The 22,086-nt window shown below is 36.0% G+C and overlaps 1 protein-coding gene across 6 annotated transcripts in view; it reads left to right on the top strand.

Annotated features, from left to right (window-relative positions):
• Window positions 1–22,086, top strand: part of dac (dachshund family transcription factor) — a 132,410-nt gene that overhangs the window by 14,927 nt on the left and 95,397 nt on the right. For 3 of the 6 annotated variants that reach the window (XM_076118256.1, XM_076118255.1, XM_076118254.1), the window contains exon 2: window positions 9,408–9,434. The exons of the other annotated variants lie outside the window; for them this stretch is intronic. In XM_076118256.1, coding sequence (XP_075974371.1) covers window positions 9,408–9,434 — 27 coding nt within the window. The remainder of the gene's footprint in view (window positions 1–9,407; window positions 9,435–22,086) is intronic. 6 annotated transcript variants of the gene reach the window in all.

Here is a 22,086-nt window from a genome sequence, read left to right as displayed (position 1 = left end):
AAATAAAGACTCATTATATCTACTCGTAACTAATACCTTATAATCTTTGTAATTTACCATACTTTTTACTCTTCATAACACCAGGCTTACGCGGACGTGAAGGAGTTACAATACAAACAAAAAGAGTATTACATACGTTCTTGTCCTCTTTTAAAATTACAAGACTTGTAATGAGGTGTACACACCATAGTTCTGAGCAAACAAGATTACTAATACATCCTGCTATCCCGGTGGCCTAATCCGTGTGTAGAGAGCCTTATCAGCTATAGGGAAAAATTTATGAATACACCCACTGTTTCAGTAATCGTTGTTTATCGAAACAAAGACGCCGCGCTATGCTCTATATTGTATCATTAATTTTGTGCCGAGCTAATCTGACCAATTTATAACTCTATGTATTTTACTCGAGTTGTAATTTTTGTTCAAATCTTGTGAACTCTTTTATTAGATTTTACCTACCTTGAATTTATGATTTTTTTGATGAGTATGTTTTGTATTGTAATTGTTAAGTTACCTATAAAATCTTCTAAAGGTTACAAGATGGCCGCTGAGATAATATGTGTACATCTACTCTCTATAAGCAGATGAATAACATCAACAAACTTTAACAAAAGTTTATTAAGTTGAAACAAACAACTTGAATCAAACCATTACAATTTAAATACCGTGTAATGGTTACTTTACTTATCTAATTACAATGTAACTAAATAACTCCACAACAAGACAAATGTCTCCATTCATGATTCCACAGATAAATGTTACACAATGAAATTCAGTTAGAACCTTTGTAAAGCAAGCACGATTACTAACAATACATGGGGATACTAAGCTGCAGTTTTGAGATGATCGTATCCGTTCACTGCAACATGTACGTTTGTCTCTTTCTAATTCCTTACATTTTCTCGTACCTCTCTCTCTTGATGTAAGTACGGAAACAGGCCTTTTTGTTCTTGTCGCGGAGTATGTCTGGCGAGTGTGACAAGGGTGTTTGGATGCGGCAACTAAGCTGTTTGCACAAGAAATAGTTTGATACGGTAATTCAACTTCCGTAAGTCGATATGATAATGTGGGGGAGTCAGGTTGTCTACCGTGAATGCGCTTTACATCGTGATTGTACTGGTGTGTGGTTCAATGACTTATCTGCCTGTGCTCTCATCTTTCTGTCAGATGTTATATGAGATAACATTATTTGTATCCTTATTTGTTTTCTTCCATAGCTTACAGGTGGTTGAAATTGTACTTATTAGGAAATTCTCATTATACCCAGGATATTCTGTTATGTGATCACAAATAAAAACATTAAATTTATTTTAAATACTTATTTAAAGATTTGTACCAAAAATGTGGTAATTCACAGACTTAAAAACACTTCAAAACTATTCTGATTAGTAATAAAGGTTGTAATACTGTCGGATTACCTTAGAAATGACCGATAAACGACAGTCACTATTGGGTAAAACGGCAACATAATCCGCATGGACGGTTGCTCAACTGCCTATAAATCGTCAAACTTAGTCCGACATAGTATAAAAATCCATAAATAAACATTGCAATCGAGAAGCAATATTTCAAACTATCAAAAATGTAACGAGCTGAATAAGTGAACTCGTTATGCACTAGTGTAGTAACTAGGTAGGAAATGCAATTAGCTAGTGTTCACCCGCGATGCCTTTAAGTCGCTCAACCGTGTAACTCCTTATCTCTGTTGCATGTTTTTTCAATATGCAATCCAAGACAATCGCCGCGACTATCTGGCAATCAGAATTCTCAGGTATTTTTTCATTCGCCAACAGTTCTAATTATTGTACACTTTCGTAACCGAACGTCTAGTCTTCGTGTCAATTGGACTGTAATTGACTACACACTGTCATCGCGTTGGACAAGCTGGAGCAATTAGTTCTAAATTCATTTACTTACAAGTATCAGCGTGTAGAAAATTAAGTTTAACTAGATGATTGCTATAGATAAGTTGCATGATAAGTTCCTTAGTTTGCTTTGCCTGAATGACTAGAATTTTAAATCACCTATATACGCCTTAACACCTTGAGTTCAGAAATATGCGGCGGCGAAAAGTTATGTCTTATGTTTGTTTGTTTTTAATTATTTTCGGGTTTAAAAGTGTTGATATGTACATGTTCAAGCTCGGCTAACTTAATCACTTTTTAGACTTTCAAGTTCCTTTCTCCATACTGAATCTCAGTTTCGATATTGATATTTGTAGAGGATATGTATTTGTTGGATAGCGATACGGCGCGTTGATTGGATCGCATGGCTCGTCAGTTTCGCGTGTGTACCAATTAAAAATCAGTGTTAATTGACCGTTCTATCCAATATACACAATAACTTCATGACTAATGTAATAATAGTAGGTAGTGGGTTATTTATGGTTATGTTATACTTATCTCGTGTGTTGAAGAAAATATAACAAAAAATATAGAAATGTTTTCAAACACAGAAGTTATTAAGTGATTAAAATGTTTAGTGAAATCGTATGCAAACGTGGTTCAGTCAGTACAAACACAGCAAACAAAACATTATTATAAAAGCCTTTTACTAAAATAACACAGTAGGATTTCCTGAACTACACATAATAAGGTGTGTTTCCTTCCCCAGCGGCATTTTGATGTCTTAATGATATTGTCCGAATGATGTATGCAGTCCGGAAGCACGACTGGCGTTGGGAATCACCGCTCTGAACGAATAGACCAATTTCCAACAATTTGTACGTTTCACGAACTGACGTTGTGTGTATATTTTTGCTGTCGACGTCATATTAGTTTTGTTAAGAAGCTTTATTTTGTGAAATATTCATAAAATTCATTCATTTGTGGTTTAAACTTTTCTTGAGCTTTTTAGCATATCCAAAAATTTACGACTTAGATTTGTTTACTAATTGGGAGAGGTAACAAAATGATTTATTTTTTCATTTTTATTCTGACAGAGAGCCCAGGTACCCTTTTGATCAAGGAGTCACCCCTTCGACCAAGAAACTTAATCAAGTAAGCAGTAGCAATTTAATTACTACTTATACGATCTATATTTGCTGCTACTTGCTGGAAGTGTACCTGAGCGGAGAGATGTAGATAATAGTTTTACAGAACGCAAATATTAAATGTGTATCTACATCAATATGCGTCTTTAATTAATTAATAATGCTGCGTTATTAATCAGATAACACACTATATCTTGGCGTTTAGAGTAATGGGCTTAGACAGCGATCAACATTCGCCTCCGTGCTTATTGATTTAAAGATTTGCGACGTGAAAGTGCAACCTGTCACATAACTGTACGCTTGAACAAATAGCACCCACGATTTATATACTGATTATTTATTGAACTTATATCAATTTCCGCAGAATAATAGTTGTTTCTTTACCTTTATACGTATGTAGCAGCAATAATAATATAATTGTCTACAGCACAGGGTTGTTAGTATAAGTTATTTCTTGTGTACTGACGTAGTTTGCGTGTTACAACAAACTAAGTTTAAAGAAAAATTGTTGCCAGTTGTTCTAACAACGTAATTCTCTTTTATGGTAGCCGTTTACACTATCAGCCTGTGTGTGACGGTTCGAAATTTGCCTTCTCTTCATACATTGTTACAGTTTAGATACTTAAGTGTAACAAGCAAAATACAGCTGTCGGTTTTCAAACAAAAAAATCACAATGATCTTTGAAATTTCACGCTAAAAAACTAGACTGTGACTAGTAGCCGAGGTATTAATAGAAATGGCAACTACAAGTTTTTCTTAGACTTTTTATAGTTTGCCCAACTCTTTTTCTGTGATACAGCATATTTTCATTAATTTCACATTTTATTTTTATTCGGTAACTTAGATGTGACATTCGAAATCGAATGGTTATCCTTGTTTGTTCATTGGTACACGTTGTTTATTCCGAATAGTAAGCTAGGCTTCGTTGCCAATCATTTCAGATAGAACTGGTTCCGAGGCTAGACAAGTATCTTCCTTAAACAGCTCAGACTTTACTGTGTTGAGCTTCGAGCCAGCCACGATACCAGTGCGCTTCGCACAACACTTGCCAAACTAATTTGAACCATTTAGAACGGCAGAATGTAGCAGTAGATTGTTTAATTTAAAGTTTGTGAGTGCAAAATTAATTTTGTTTTAGTGTACACAATAAATCGTGACCACGCAGTCGGTGCCTCGGGCTAATCGCTCCTGTTGCCTTTTATTCTGACTTAGTTGACGTCTTGTGTTCGTAATATAAACAATATTATATTAATATTTACGATAAGATTCACATTGGACAGTTTGCTATTTCCGATAGGGTCTGTCGTTACTAATCAAGTTCAGCTGCTATTTATCAGCGGTCGCTATCAAAATATAATGAATACCACGGTTATAAAATTGAATTTTAGAAAGACAAATGGTTGCGTTTAGTATTAAACCGATATCCGTACACTAGTTGAACTTCTGTATTGCGAATATATTCTACGTGCAGCGATGCGTTTCGAGTTTTTATAGACCCAATTAGGTCCCACTATGAGCACAGTGGGGCAAAATGGATGAGTTTGCGGTAAAGGGCGTTCATAACTCAAGGCGATAGTGGCGCGCCCGTGCGGAATTATTGCCACTGCGGCCTGATAATTATCATAATTAATTTAGTGATTAGTTAAACAATTGCAATTACTTAGGTGAGCTTTGCAACGCTTTCTTGCGTAAAATTACTTGATGACAACACAAAAACTTTGATCATTTTTGTTGATGATGGCTACTGTTGGCTGTGACTACATTAATTTGTTTGTATATTTTACCTTTCGCATCAGTGACATTTTATGCTCTATAAAATGATGTCACACTATTGTACGTAAGTGGTCGGCAACAGTTAACTTTAACTTTAACAAGATAATACCTATGATGAAGGAGCAATTTTCATTCAAGGCTTTATTGATGAAGTTTTACCTTTAGAGTAGTTGGTTTAATAGGTCACTGTAAATATCTATCGGATGTATGGTTATTATAGAAGTACTCGTTGACAAGACGACTTGTTTACGCTATACAAATGTCACTAACCCTTTAACGACAGGTGTTTTACGATACTACTATGTTCGAGTAAAGAATAATTGCCTAGCAAAAAAACTAATATTTAAATTCTCTTGTCAAAAGCCGACAGTTCAATGGATAATGCAAAATTGTAAGGATCTTATCACAGTGCACGTTGAAATGTAGGTGTAGAGAAGAATTAATTACAATTTATTGTAATATTTTTCAAATCCTCGAGTTAAATTGATATCTCTACTATTCGTAAGAATAATCAGTAGTCGTATCAGTATTTGCAATTAACTTATGTATTTTTCCTAGCATGTCAAATAAGTATTTTTCAACAGTAATTATATTAACACAATTATATTTCTCCACACATATATAAGTAATGACTACTGTATGTGTACTTGTTACTTCGGAGTTGTAATAACGATCTCACACAAAAACAGTATCTTCTACATGCAAATATAAATCAATTTTATTAGTTATTAAGTCTATAAAATATACTTTATGAAGTAAAAAGAACAATTAATAACGACTGTTTTAAAACAGTATGAACACAACTGTTCGATTAATCATTTACTTAAGTAAAAAAGTTACCCTTTTAATTAGCGTTGGACGAGCATTTTAATCTCGGCTTGCGGGATTACAAGCACTGAGCAAGGACTTAAACGATTCAGAAGTAATAATTCTTCTGAGTGTTATAAATAACAAAAATAAAAACCTTGTCCTACACAAACTTGGAAGGGTTAAAATCTATGAGGTGGCGTTACACTTGAAGCCACAATATAACGATGCCGTATCAGCTACTTTTTACACTTTTGATAGTGTGCGCCGTGTGTGTTAATTTTTAGTTTTTTTTATTAGTTGCTTACACTAAGTTGATGTCAGCGGTAATTTCAAAGACATTTTTTATCAAAACAGAACGCAACTCACGTAGGTAGAGCTGTTAATATTAATTATGCCGCAATTTGTTATCCGCCTTTATACTATAGCAACACGCATCGCTGAAAGACCTCACTTTATTTATGTTATTATAAGCTAATTTTTAATCGTATTCCATAATCGAAGAATAGTTGTAATATATACTCTTTGTGCCAGTCTACAGACATATTTCTGGAAAAAAGGGAGTGTACCATCGATGTGGTGCCAACTTTACGAAAGGAACGATCCTCGCTTAAGTAAAAAGTAATGCACTAATTGGACCGTTTTCACAGCAGAATTGCGGCTGAAGGGAAATTAATGCCCCCAGGAGGATAAATGTGCAATTATTTTTCTCGAAAAATGTTTGTTACGGCCGTGTCAAAAGTTTGTTTAGAGAGCAGGTGGGGCGAAGGAGTTGCCGGCATTCAAGTTTCATACTGTTTGTGTATAATACTTTATTACAACCGCACAAATTAAGCAAACTGACTAATTACTCGTTGGAAAATCAATTTTTATAATACAAGTATAATTTGATTGTAATCATGTTACGAGTCTTAAAATATGAAATAAGGATACTTGTGATACTTTCGAGGAGGGACAGGCTCGCATTTACTTTAATAAATTGATTTACAAGTAGGGTGGATGTTTCCAAATAATTATTTCTGCGTTTTAATTGAGAGCTATGAAATTTCTAGTCCCTTGAGCAGATCATTGCTCAAGTGGAAGTACATATAATTCTTATACATTTGTATAAGTCGATCTCAGTGCGTAATGAAAGTGAATTACATGAAATGAAATAAAGTTTTCGAATATCGAGCGTACACAGTATGTATGATAGGTTGGATTATTTACTTTGGTTACGTTTATTAGTGACGTTAAATGAGCTGGTAGACCCCCACATCCCGGCACATCACTATCAATTGAATCTGTAGCCTAGAACATATCAATCTAATTCTATGACCTGTCAAATGTAATTTATACTCTGTGACTCATTAGGCTCGTTCATGGGCCACCACTATGTAGCGAAGGAGGGATGTGCTTGTGAAACTGTCTTAAAATAACATTGAGTACATGAGCTCTACCCACTACATGTTTTCATTGATTACATTAAAGCTGGCAGACGAAAACAATATCATGATTAATAGCAATTCGTGCACACTACATTATTCGGTTCTTTCTGTTTCTTTTTATACTCGATTGAACTCTTAATCATATTTATATTGCCAACTCAGAAGGCCAGTACACTATTGTTACATAGAACAGTTTAACAGAGCCGACAGGTACTTGTAACCTAATAAAATACAGAAAGAATGAACTCAACACGAGTAGTTTGATTTATGACTACAACGCAAATCAACCGAGCAACAAATCTTCTGGATACTTACATCACTAATAAATTAATATGGAAGTTGTTTCTGGACGCTACATCAAAAGAAATGGTCCGAAATGTTTGTGGTCAATTTATTTACTAGTGATTCGTTACGGTTTGGGCGGATACTTGGCTCGATGATAAATTGTATACAGTCGCTCATTTTCTTCAAATCCTTACGTTACCATTGTTCGATACGTAACTCTATATACATAGAAATAAGACTCAAAATGGTAGTTTTAGTTCTCAAGGAGCTTTCTTGGTATATTGTTCACGATGCCAATTTATTTTGAACTTTAGACGTAAGCTTCGAGAAGGCATTTTTGTAATCTGGTTTCTATTGCTCAACTGTGGGATCCAGAATGACACTTAGGATTGACAAATGATTACCAGTCACAGTTCAACAGTTAATTTGTATGTAAATATGATTATATTTTGTTTTATTGTTGGTTTTCAAATTAATTTCTTTGAAGTATAGTTGTGGCTCGGTATTGTAAAAAAATAGATCAGTTTTTATGGCATTAATAAAAGTGAATTATAATTCTTGGAGAGACACAATTTAATGCAGTTAACAATAACAAACATTGAATAGAAGGGAAAATAAACGGTAAATTGCACTCATTTAGTGGGTCGCGACGATCAATCATGGCGGCTAAGTCATCAGCCGGTTCAAATGTCAAACGAACCTAGGGTGGCAATAAAAAAGAAAAACTGTGTTGCCATTATTAAAAAAGTGACTGTGACTTTATTTCCATTGTCGATTGCCGATTCGGGATTATTAACTGACTTGCATATTTTTTGTGTTCTAATATTGATAGATTGGTTTTTTCGAGTAGGTGACTTTTGATTCTGTTGCGTGTATGTGTCGGTACGCGGTGACTGCCATCGATTACAATATCTACAAGAAATGTATTTGTGTCAAAATAGCACAAAACGATAGTCATCGATGGCGCTGTTCACACGCAAAGTGAAATGTATTGTCTGAACCGCTACTCTACGCCACTTTATTCATGGCGAGCTGTTTTTATTGTTTGATATTTTTGTTCTGTCTCGATAGATTTATTTTTAGCGCTTTGACATTTTCATTACCCGCTCTAATGATACAATCAAACCGTATAGCAGCATTTTGTTGCAAGCTTCGGTATGACTAGCATTATTCTTAAGTACCGGCCGATATCATGTGCGTTATGCCCTCGTTATAATGAAATGATGTTAAGGGAATTGGATTCAATTTTACGGAATTGATTTCCTTTAATTTTACGATTCCGTTTGCGTGATCTCGTCCGGTAATAATCTAATAAATTTGTCCATTGGGAGGGGTCTATGCATTGTAATGACTCAATATTAATCTGTTTTTATTGGTCAGTTTGTTTGTCTACCTACATATTGTATTTAAGTTCTTTCTCTAATTGATTACATTATGAATGAGTCATTGCAATTTATAGTTACGATCGCAATATTGGCTCAATTTATCAAAGTAGGCAGAATGAGTTTATTGTAGATGTAGCCTGTAAATGTTAGGCATTAAAATAAGTTTTATCGGTTAAGTACGTAAAATAAAAATAAATTTATTGGTATCCACAAGTTATTATTTAAAAAATGGGATAATATTTGATGGTTGAGTAGTTTATTAAAAACTGGAACAGTCGTCTGCAGTGGGCTTGTAACTGTGTAGTGTGCGAATGCAAACACGAGAGAGAGATCGCGTGCAAGCGCACAATAACAGCGGAGCCGCGGAGTCAAGCCGCTCCGTGCTACCCCATATTTTAACAACTGTCCTAATACATCTTGCAATGTTGTTTTTAACTGTTTTTGCCACATTATTGTTTATTCTTTTTACTATGTTTACTTTTAATTTTGACTCTACATATTTGTTATCCTTTTTACAGATGACTTTATTACACACAGTAATTGCTCGTAGCATCATTTCTAGTTCCTGTTACCTAGAATCGTTATCCAGTTTAGAATACAGCGATACGATGTTATACGTAACCTACACACGTCCTTGCATGTAAATTTATCTGTGTCAATTTCAAATGTAGTCAGAACAAAATTTTTAAAAATTTAAAGTTTTCAACGAATTGGATCGATTTTTTTCTTCATTTCAGGTGCCTGTCAATGAAAGCGCCAGACAGGTATGTCGCTATCTCAGTCGCACCGCGCGTTCGATTTCGTTCGGCCGGGTTCGGTTGCGTTCGGAAACGTTCGAGCGGGCTCGGCCGATGTGCCGGTTGCTCGCAAGCCAAGGGGGTAGCCTGGAAGACCACACGTTACACCCTCAACGCAGGACTTTTACAGACAGTATAATATTTCCAACAAAATTGCTTATTGGTGTGTTTTATTTTCATTGTTTTACTATTTTATTATGTTTCGCAATATCCATCTCTATAAAGGTAGGTCCCATTTCATTGTCATTGGAATTTGAAGTTAAGCAATGATTTTTCTTAAATGCTTGGTTGGTCCGTGAATCAGTCCTTATACATTCGATTGCATAATGTCTCGATGGTGTGATTATAATTTTATTGTATCTAAGTGTAATTGGAATATTTGTGGGTGAAATGTTAGTTGTCGTTGTTTTGGTTCCAGGTTACACCCTAGCTATTGATTAAACATGAAAATCACAGATAAATTTACATTGTAATGATTCGTGTAGTTATACTGAATGCGTTAGTTGTTTATGTTTAGTTTTATAAGCATGACTGTGTTTGTGACTTTTTATTTCTTTAATGAATAAGGCACCCCGTGAATTTCTTGGGTAAGTACTGGTTCGTTACTTTTTCTATTAATAAAATTGTAAGCCCGCAAAAACTTGGGAGAGTAAAAAATTAAGTAACTTACGTTTGTCGAAAGAGATCTTATAACACAACAAATGAATTCAATATAAGTTCACGCATGACCGCTGACAAGCTCGGAGTGCGGTCCAATGACAAACGCGTGATCATCATCATCAAATCGTAAAGGATTTAACGCCTCTGTTGGCACACTTCTTTTGTTGGCTCCATAAAGCCGGCCATTAAAATGTTTGATAAAACGTTGGTCGTACAAAAAGAGACTGTCGGGCTACTGTAGGCTCCCCACCGGGAGGCCTCATTGAGGACCGGTGCCATGCTGTGGTACGCACAATGGAAGTACAAAGGCGCTGAATGTTCTGATATCCCGTTTTGGTTGATCATTGCTTGTTATACTTGCATTTATATGATCTGTTATTAAAATATAGGCGTCCGGGAACATTCAACCTTAGAGAAGTTTTATTATTTCTTGTTTATAGTTTATGCGAATAACTAATGCCTCATTAATATTTTTACATCCAATTCGAGTTCGCTTCCCGTGCCGGTAAAAGTGTTAGTAGACCTCGACAAATTCAGTTGAAATATTGTCAATAGCTGTCCAATTACCTAATGTGAACTGTAGAAGGTGCTTGTATTAATAAATACAGCTCCGCATACTTCGAATATAACAAGCGGGATATTATAAAAAGAAAGTTGTTACAGTAATTAATGAGTGACAATTATTATCAAGCTTGAAAATAAATCGTCGTTAGCACATTTCATCATAATTAATAACAGTCTATAAAGTGTACATTCTCATGATCATAGAATCAATGTGAAAGAACGAAGAATGCACGAATCACTGTTATAATAATTATACATATCAATAACAGTTTATAACGATGTTATACGGGTACTATGGGTAGCTTTTTAGATCAGGTTAACATCTTACTTTGTTTTTTATCTAATGGAGTAAGTGTGTCGTCAGTATCCATATTATAATAATCCTGTCACACAGAGTATTAAGATAATATGTTTTATAACGAAGTGAGTTATACGTTTTCGATGGCATAAAAAGGTTTCTTTCTATTTTCTTTCTGTCATTGATTTATTTTAACTTTGTGAGGCTAATTAGTGAAGTACTCGATAACTAAGTATTACCAACTAATAAACAGGCAATTTTGAAAGTTGATCAGAGCTTTATCACTGTATTATTGTAATGCAAGAACAAAATGTTTATTTTAATCTAAATATTAACTAATACTAAGCAGAGGCATTTTTATATACCGACAAGGTAAGGAAGTTCTGAAATAAATACAAATGTATTCTCATAAGAAGTCACATTAACTTGGATTGGATGAAAATCGATTAAAAGCACGACCCAAAGCTCACCTTTACGCACACTAAATTGAAACGTCACAGCCGACTACAAAATACGTGCAAACGACAAAACAATAAACCAGAATGCTTCAGAACAAAACACGGGGCAATCACAACAAAGGATCCGTTTACATTCTAACGCCTTTTAAACTAACAAAGGCGGAATTCAAATAAACACTAAATCGTTAACCCTTTGACCGTCCGTGGGCAATTTTCACTTCGGAAAACGGAATAGAAATGATTTTGTAAAGGGTCCCGTTCCGACACCCCGGCGGCGTCGCGACGCCCGCCGCACTGTCGTGTGATGGGATGGTTTATTTTCAAAACGATCGGTATCTGCTTTTTGGATTGAATATAAAATGGAAATAAAATAAAGAAACAAGAAAATAAATTTATAAATTCTATCGTATTTTATTTCTATCAAGAAAAAAAAATACCACATAAATTCTAAAGACATTACGTGAGTGAAAAATCGAGAACTATATAAAGCGTGAGAAAATATTTTTAAAGGCGCAATTTATTTTTAAAATGCAGTAGTTCAAATGTCTGCTGCACTTTTTCCTGCAAATCAATGAACTTATTGCTCGAACACGATTCACAATTTTAGCAAGCGCGGTAGTCTTGGAGCGTGACGAAATATTATCGAGTGATATCAAGATAAGGCCCCGGTCGGGGAGTGTTCGCTGTGATGTAAGGAGGTGTCCGACTGTGCCGTTTGATGACGTGTGCCTTTGTGTGCAAATTATGCCCTTTACTCATACCCCTACACCACACAACTATATGTGACGCTATAATACGACTCTGTATTCGGACTAATGAGCGTAAAATATACGTTTGAATTGTCGTTACGGCAATTACATACAAAACTGCAAGTTCGACAACAAAGTATTACTTACAATATTTTTATAAACATTTAAATACATGAGTTTAATTAGTAATTATGATCGTTATTAAAATTGTCAGACAAAAATAAAATAAAGGCAATCATATCATATTATTCCTAGAATTTATTCGTCGATGAGGTAGTGGTCATAAATAGACAATTGAAAACAACAAAACAGAGACACGACTGTCCAATCGGCCAGTCGCTATCTAAGGTGGAGACGAAGGTGTGGTCACGTCTCAATGTCAATCGGCTTTGATCTCGCCGCGGCGCGCCCCCGCACTCACGCTGATTTGAACAATAGGTATTCTCTTAACACCTTGTCTGACCACTCATTGTTATTACTTACACCAACAAACTTAGCAGCCGTCAATCTGTTCCAAATACTCTAACACTTAAAGTTACATTTCAGTTGACCGATACAGGCTCAAAGCTCGCACCACCTCTTATGGCTAATAATTGAATTATAATCTCAGCCAGTCGTTTGTTTATCGCCTAGGAGTTAAAGTTCAGAATGCCGCGCTGTCCTTGACTATCAATGTGTATGTAATTCGACACACTGTGGAGTGCTCTAATGCGATTGGTCGGAGCAATAATAGCCAATTCAATTGTTGATTTATTACAGTCACAGTTGTATCGTAATTGAAGGTTTCGTTTATGAGTTAGGTATTGTCGACAGCGTATGGTTTTTCTTATTATCTATTAGCCATGAATATAAATTGGTTGCAGGGTTATAAGGGCTTCTATTGTATTTTTTTTTGTAATAGTGTTAAGAATTACAATTAGTAGTCGTAGATTCATTGTTGTAACTAGGAAAGAAATAGAGATATAATATCAAACGGTTGGAGTGGGTCCACCCTTGCCTACAATACGCAGCGAACACATCGCAAGTCCACAAAGGTGTTAACATGTTCACCATGTGAAAATACATCTGTTTAATGAGCCCGATTGCCAATTATGTCATGAATGGCCGGTGCGTTGCTCTGGCCAGTAACCGCACTCACCCACTTGCGCGCAGAGGCGTGATGAGAAACGGAACGTGAACTTTCCCTCTCATCACAATACCCTAACTGCTCGTATTACGTAACACTCCACATCCCTGTCCCACTCCGGGAACCACTTCAAGTGAGAGTGAGTGCTCACGCGTTATCTACCAATATAAACGCCACTCGGCTCACCGACTCCTCTCTACTGTCGCCTGCCGACCAGTTGTGACAACTGTTCATTTGGCTGCTGAACTCATACAAATTCCGACGACGAAGTCATCCAGAGAATTAAAACATAAAGAAACGGATCGGTAACCGAGAAACGAAAATTAGCTTGCAAAAATAAACGTTAAATATTTGCAGTGCATATTTCAAAGCGTCTAAGACAAATGAATCTATAAAATTAATTGGACAAGTAATCGAAAACTCAGAAAGAATTTCTTCATCTCTGGTATGGGGGAGCGGGAAACAAATGAGGGGCGGACATTGAATAATTCGATTTCCTTATTTGCACCAATCAATATCTTATAAGGAAACTCGATATTGTGATACGAAGACATTTGGATGTTGACATTGTGAATTAAAAAGAGAAAATCATTTAAGGTGTGGTTTATTTTGCCTTTTACGTGACGACGTCTGATCAGCAACAAGTCGTATCTCTATTACAGAACCAACCATAATAGGTAAAACTTTGACATTGTTGAATAAAACTTGGAGTCATATTCAACAGAAATATGTCGAGTAGTCAGCAAGTAACTAAATTCGAAGTAATCTCGGAACAGTTAAAGGGTCGTAATATAGCTGGGAGCAACACCGCGCCGCTGTCGTCGCCGCGGAGACGCGCGTCGGTTGCAGACGGCATATTAGCAGATGTAATTGCATTTACTGCCGAGATCGCTGACGTTTCCTACTAAATGTATATCACTCAGTAATATAGACAATCGAGTTATTAACACAAACCACCCTCCGAAATAACTTACCACTGATGGAAATATTCCCTTCAGGGTTCACTTCTTAGCGACTTCTAAACCAATTTCCTTACAAATATCGAGCTATTTGTGTGCCCGAATAACAAAATGTTCCCGGATTTATTTAAATCCAATAAACATAGAGAAAGTAGCTGATTAATTAAGAAAGATACTCTGCTTAAAATAAGCTCATATTAAATTTTGTTCGTAATACTGTCGGGTACTTATTTAATTCCGGATATAAAATTTCTGTGATTGAGTCCCAGCGGGTGGAGCCGAGGGGCGTGAATTCCAACAAAATTAGCACCAGGGGTCGAAATAAAAAAAGCGAAGGAAAAATTTAATGAACAGGAAAATGCTCCTTTTTGCAGCTATTCCATCTATTTATCTACATCGGGATGCCCATTACCTTGCTAAGAGAAAAGTTTACATTTTTAATTTAATGATTCCACTTTGTGGAAGTTGGGCGGGTTTCGGCGAGATCTTAATTTGGGGATTTCTGAGGCGTCTCGTTTTGTAAATATTATTCCTTTAATAAGACCTCACGTCGAGGGGGTGCCTGCTGAACTCCGTGATTACGACTCTCTTTGCGAGCTTCATTTTGGACCTCGTCATTTTGATTGGCGCTAATGAAATTTTTCTTACTCTGCGTGCCATTTTCTTGTTCTTGACAGAACAATTTTCAAGGGTCTGGAATCACTTCTGTTGCGTCACCGACACACCCTCTAAACATTTAAGGAAGGCAATTTGGAGACATCTAAAACATTATTGTTGTCATCCTCATTTATGTTTTTCACTTTGCTAATGCAATTTTTTACTTATCTCCTTTGCGGAGCGGAGTGCGTGTCCCCATCTGTAACAAAATTTCTAAATCGTGAAGTCCCAGCTGCGTTTGCGTAGGCGATGACGTTTCGCTTTTAGCGGCTGTTTTAAAATTGAATATTTGATGCCTTATTCCCTTCTGACGAATTCGCGGCGGGTGGAAAGTACTGGATTCCGTGGTAGATAATTTTTTGAATGTCTCTGTTAACGGCCGCACACATTACCCTTAATCCCCGTGTACCGCTTGGTGTTGTTCATTTATTTTTCAACAATTTGTATCATGTTTCTTCGTAGGCACTCTATTTAAAAAGCGAGTAATAAAACTTCCCTCGAGACATTACAGAGATACTTTTAAAATAATGAGGTATTTTTCTATGTTGCCTACTTTTGATATTGATGAGAAACTATCATGGTTGCGTATTCCTTACGCTCTTTCTTCATTCATGGATGTTTTCATTCAGTCGCGTCGGTGTACTATGAACCTGACCTTTACGGAGGGTCAATTAGGTCAATGTTTAAGACGGTGTAAGTGTTAAGTTAGAACTCCGTTCAAGTTTACAAAATCCTTTTTATTAGCTGTTTGTCCATAATTTCCAGATGATAAGTTAACTTAATGATCTGTCTGTGTTGCTAACGGTGGGTGTTGATTTCTCACGAAGGAACTGATGCCGTACCATGATCACGATCAGATAACGATCTCTAAAAGATCACTCTGCAAAACAAAGCAATGTTGTTGTACTTATGTATGTATTATTCTCATGCATAATGTATAAAGCTCTACATAAATTGATTAAATATTTATTTTAATGCTATTTCAAATATGTAATATCTTGATATTTGTTTGTTTTTATTTATCGAAATTGCACTTTTGCTATCACGGTAAATAATAGTAACAGTTGCGTAAGATTTAATATGTGATTACTATCAATACGCAATATTACAGTTTTAGCTATGTGTTATCAGAAAACATGACTGTACAACACTCGAATGTTCCCATAAACACAAATGGTTACAGCTTAGTTCCTTTCTAATTACATAGATAAGCGACTTCAATAACGGTTGGTTTATCACAATCATATGTTTGGAATCTAATTGGAATTTTGCATGTCGATATGCTCAACTCTTTATTGGTCGATATTATGTTTGCTTTCAGATATTGATGATTGTATTTTATATATATCGGTTTCATTAGTAATGATAACGTCCCCGTTATGCACCACCGTTGAAATACTGGAAATTGTACAAACGCAAAATAGTTTTTTGGTTGCATGTTCATTGATTTTATCAAAACGAGCCAGCGGTTGCGCCGAGAACAAATTACATTTTAATGTAAAATCAACAAGATGCAGAGATAACATTCTTTTATCTGTACTACTGATGTCTGATATATGAACAGCTGATTAACAAGCCGATGCTCACACCAAAACATGTTTACAAAATGAGTAAAAGTTCAAAACTAATAGCGACATTGCAAGTAATATGCAGTCAATTTTTCAAATTGTTGCGTCAAAAAGGTTACCACCTGTCAAATATAGATGAAATTGTTTTACCAAATTAATTTCCTGACGCGAGGTCTGCTCCAATTTGTCAAAACTATGACCACATTAATACATCAGAATGCCAAATTTGCATTTAAACGTTTACGATAGAAAGATAATTTAGAAAATTACAGTTATTTTAATAGAAATTATAGTCAGCGTTTTATATTCTGGGGTCGATAGGGGTTGGTTTTTTACGAAAACATCTGTTGTATGTAGCGTATGAGTTTTTTTGTTATTTTAAAAGGAGACATGATGGATCAGTTTCAACACGTATTCGTCGGTGTCTTTGTTGCTTGGTTTATGGCTTTGTAATGTGTTTCTTTGTTTGTTCAGAATGTGTTACAGTTGCTTCCGAAGTTTGTGAAAAAACGGTCAAGTGCCAGCAATGTATAAACGAGTCCTAGTAATTAGTCTACTCTACTGCATACATAACATTAATAAAATTATTCATATTATTCACTTTGATCATAAAAAGTTTGGGCTTCAAAAGAAAACACATTCTTTTCACTATGCTTCGGCACTCGAAAATCCTTTCGAACCGCATAAAGGATATTGTGTCGAAATTCAATTACAATCGGATTAAGAGACAACACGTATCGTCACTACAAATGCGTCGTTGTACAAAAGATTGCAAAAAATGCGTGCAAAGTAAAAAAAAACGTTTCGTAAAGATAAGTGTGGGAGTGTCTCTAGTCCTCTAGAGTGCGCTTTAAAAGCCACCGTTGCGTGTTTTTAAAATAGGATTTAGTGCAGATCATCGGTGCCGGGTAAAGATTGCATAATCTTATCGTACAACTTATAAAAAATATCCGTTTGTCGCCAACCTTTCAAATGATATCGCCGAACCATATGAGCTAAGGTTTTTTTATACTACTTTATGCCTTTGAGAACACCATTTTTTGCTTATCTTGTATCTGTCTGCATGCATGACTGTGTCAACTCAGAGCGACCTTTATGTTTACAGATCTGAAATGAAAACGTGCAAATGAATGAAACCAATGCTCGCTTTGAATGCTCTAGCAGCCATTCGTAAAGCAAATATGGAGATGGAACTGATCTTGGGATGTCATGTCGACTTGATGTTTTTGATATTTCGTGTTCTCGCTGTATTTGTACAGTAGATAAATATCGTTTTGGACATCGTAGCAATTATGTTGAAATTAGGTTTACACTGTAGGTAAATACAGTAGGAGCAGAATAAATAGATAATTTCTTATATACGTAGATAGAGCCTATTGTATTGCAAAATAGTAGACTATTCCCATAAAACTTATCATTTTATCTATTCCATTAGTCTGATCTAGTCATACTTCAATTACTGATACGCTTACTGTAATGTACAATCAACAACGCAATCAATGCAACCGTACTTCTAATAAGTAAAGCACAACGCACGACGCTCAAGACTGTTGCGGTACAGTCGTTGAGAAAAGTCTCGGTTGCAATTAGAGTCTGTTGAATAAATCACGTAATCCCGGCCCGGGCCGAATGAGACCGAATGATCACGAACGCGAAACGAATGCGAATGTTTATTTACACGCTACTCCAGGAGGGCACTTTGAGTTCCTCGATAGAGCTATGAATACTGACGATTAGGCCGGGAATTACGTTAGTGACGAAAACTTATTATATTAGGGGCCATTTTATGCGTTGATTATGATGAAACTTTTTGATATTTATTTGAATGACTAGTTTTTGTGGAACGTGCAATTAAAAGTGTTAATTTAAGAGTCTCGTGTATTTCTGAAAATGTGAATACCTATTATTATTTTTCCAAATGAGCCACATTAAATATTAAGTTATTTGGCAAATAAGATAGGTCTAACACTTTCTTAGCACACGAAGCGTGTGTAGAGTGGCGTCTCAGCTACGATTGGCATTCAACATGCGACCACTCAATCATCCTGACGTGTCTGCGTGACTATGTGTCGATCTGCCTTTGATTCATCTCGCCAAATCCGTTTCACATGACTTCATGCACTTACTATCTACACAAACAGCCTTTAAAGCACTCGTGGTTCAGTACTAGTAATGTCATTTTCTATTAAAATCTGTCAATACTATAATATAAATTGTAAATTAGTTTTTACGATCAATCTTAGACATCAAGACGAAAATCCGTGAAACTAATTGAATAATGTTCCCGTTTCCTTTATACAAACAAAATAATACAGGCACATTTGTAGCGGTTACAGAGAGGCGAAAGTGTATTGCAATGAAGTATAGAAAAAAGAAACGAGCGGGAGTTTTGATTGATCACCGACTCGAAGCTGTTTTTTGTGTGAAATTAAAAACACGGAGTGGGCATGCGTTGGATTAAAGAGGAATTTCACTCGGCCAATAAGTAGAGGGATCCCTGCCTTTGTTGTCGAAAACAAATTTTGAAATTAATTTATTTTTGTAAGACACGTTTTTGGACATCGATTTCGCATTACATAAATTAATGGTCGTTTCCGTTTCGATCGATCCAGGTGATGAGTTTTTTTCAATCAGTAACAGGCAGATGTATAAGATATTCAATATCGAATATACAGGTTTCACTCAGCTATAAACATAAGCGAATACGAATGAACATCAACAGAGAAACCACAAGTGTACCGCAAACGAGTAATTAAAGCATCTATAATATATTAACGTTATGCATACCAAATTCATGGGAGACTTAGTCAAAATGTTAACAGGAATGGTTGGGGAGAGATGTGTAACACCCAATACCGCAAAGGTAAAGCGTAATAATAGGAGCTATTCGGAGCTTTATGAACGATCAAAATTGCAAGAGCACGTGTATAAAATACACTTTGCAAAGTAGATTTAAATTTTAATACAAAGCTTTCAGGCGAGGGTCGTAAGTAATGTCTTGGCGTTGGAAAAGTGTGGAGGTGCTTCCGTGGCCATTTTTCAGTACTATTTTGCCAACCGTAATTTACGTTGATAACATTATAAAAATTCATAGAAATATTAAACTCATCTGTTTATTATTGTGCTATTTTCGCGATGTAACATTAAAGTATTGTATTCGGGCTAAATATGGATTGTATTGGAGAAAGTTTAGCCGTCTGTAAAGTTTGTTTTGCATATGTTATTAGATATTAGAACGTGTTTAGTCATAAAGGCGCAGACAGCGAGTACGGTGTACGGCGGAGGGTGGCGCGGCGGCGCATGGCGGGCGGCTCGTTACCCGCGGCTCGCGGTGGAGTATCCACGCTAAGTGGTCGCGGCCCGTGTCTCAGGTGTCGACTGCGGCCGATTTCACAAGACAATGCTTAATAATTTCATTTCGCCATTACGGCGGCCATCTTTGCGAGTCGCACAGTTAGAGGGCATCGGCGCACCCCTCCACGGCAATTTGCATTGTAACTCGGACCACGTAGAAGGCTCTAACTGCCATACCACCACCTCCTAACTCTTGAATATATAATTTTGTTGCTTTTATTAACAGCAACTTTGCGTGGGAATTGGCGATAGCCTTCCGCGGCGACTGTTTATTGTGGACGATAACTTGCTAGATTTATTTTATAGTACTGAGACATTGTCCCGTACCTAAGGGTTGGTACATGGTTACGCGTTCGACCGACCATTTTATACTGCCTATAAAAAGGGCCGATGCATGGAGCCATTAAAATATTTGTTGGTTTTATTTGACAGGCAGCTTGTTGAAATGTTTATAGGACCCGTCATTACAATGTTGCAAATTGGATCCCCAATTATAATTAAGTTGTAATTGTAATAGATTTACGATTCGAGATCGTTAAACATGAACGTAATTGTAAACTCGGATGTCATATAAAGTTCAAGTCAAATAGCGAATACGGTGAAAAAACTTCGTAAAACAGACAAACAGTGGTGTAAATAGATGTAACCATAATTGCTTTCCCGACTCGGGACTTAATGCAAAAGTTCGTCTATGGACTTAAAAAGTTTGTCTTCGTGCCTATAAATTAATGTGTTTGCATGTCTCCATTGGCCTTAAAATAATTAAGAAGTTTTGGTCCGCTCAAAAGTCTATGCCTATTTGTGGTATTTGTATGCGTAGATATTATTCAATGATAAATACAAACCATACAAATAAAAATCCCCGAATCGCATTTGTTCTTTCTACTTGAGTCGAACACCGCAAAACAAAACATTTGACTTTAAAATACGAATAAGAAAATGTTTTGTACCTACAATATCATAGATGTTAAAAAACTCTTCATCATAGTAATCATAGATTTCTCAGTTAAATAATAAGGCTAATAAATTTTATAATAACAAATTGTAATCTCATAAGCTTCGTCTCAAGTGCAGTTCCCCGATCGTATGATTTGCTAGAGTGGTACCTTCCTAGGGTCCCACAGACACCGGAAACGCGTGGAAATATTGGGCCCCGGTGCGGAATAAATTGTGCCTCTAATTCTAATGGCGACTTTTAGGGGAATCCATAATTCCATTTCGTGTTTTCAACTCTTTAGGGGGTCGGAATACAGACATTAATGGCTTGTGAAAGGTTTCTTACGAGAAAACTTTTTGAACGCATTGTTTCTTTGCTTTTAACTGCCATAAACGCTTTTGCGGGTCAGATGTTTTAATTTATATGATTTTTTATTGAGTTTAATGTTTTTTGTTTCTCACTTAGTACTTGGTTCGCGAGCGTACATTTTCTGTATTCACTTGTTTCATAGCAATAAAAAATGAAGTAGGCATCTACTAGTGCATTCATGCAGCAATATTACCTAATAGCACTTCAAAACATTTTTTTAGGTTAATCAAAAATAACTAAAAAATCGCATTGTTTGACGCCAACCCGTGGCGCAATTTGTTAACTTTTTGTAAAAAATATCACTACAGGTATTTGAACCTCTTTAGTAATCTGTTATGAAGGAAAAAATAATTTGTACGCGTAACCGGAGCGTCACTGAAGCGATCATTGGAATGTGACCACAAAGAATTGAATAAAACGGACATTTCTTCACAAAAATGTGTATCGAACTTGACAATTCTGAGGCGAGACCAATCGCTTACGGCCCAAGTCGATGTCGAACCCACTGCTATGAGAAACCAAAGAAAAACTTTATCACTGTTTTAAACAATTTCAAAATATCGCGAGTTAATGCTTTTTTTCGATCGTAAGGCCATCGGCATGTCTGATAGATTATACAAAAATTTATACTAATTAGAGTTACGTTCAAAAAAAGAAACATGTAATATTTTCTCAGGCAACAAATAATTCCACATTTCTTTGAATTGAAACTGCATTCTTAAAAACAAAACAATGTGACAATTAAAAGTTTAAATTGTAAATGTGTACAGAGGCAGCGTGACAGACACGTGAAGCGTTTCACCGGTTAAGACAGGCGCCATCAATCGTAGCTCCGCTGTATCGATTCAGACGCGCCGATGAATTATCGAATCTATTAGCTCGCGAGATTACCGGATTCCATAGAGAGCTCTTGACTATAC

This window comes from Anticarsia gemmatalis, chromosome 9 (genome assembly GCF_050436995.1).
Source record: "Anticarsia gemmatalis isolate Benzon Research Colony breed Stoneville strain chromosome 9, ilAntGemm2 primary, whole genome shotgun sequence".
Lineage (NCBI taxonomy): Eukaryota > Metazoa > Arthropoda > Insecta > Lepidoptera > Erebidae > Anticarsia > Anticarsia gemmatalis.
This window is presented reverse-complemented; position numbering and strand designations above follow the sequence as displayed.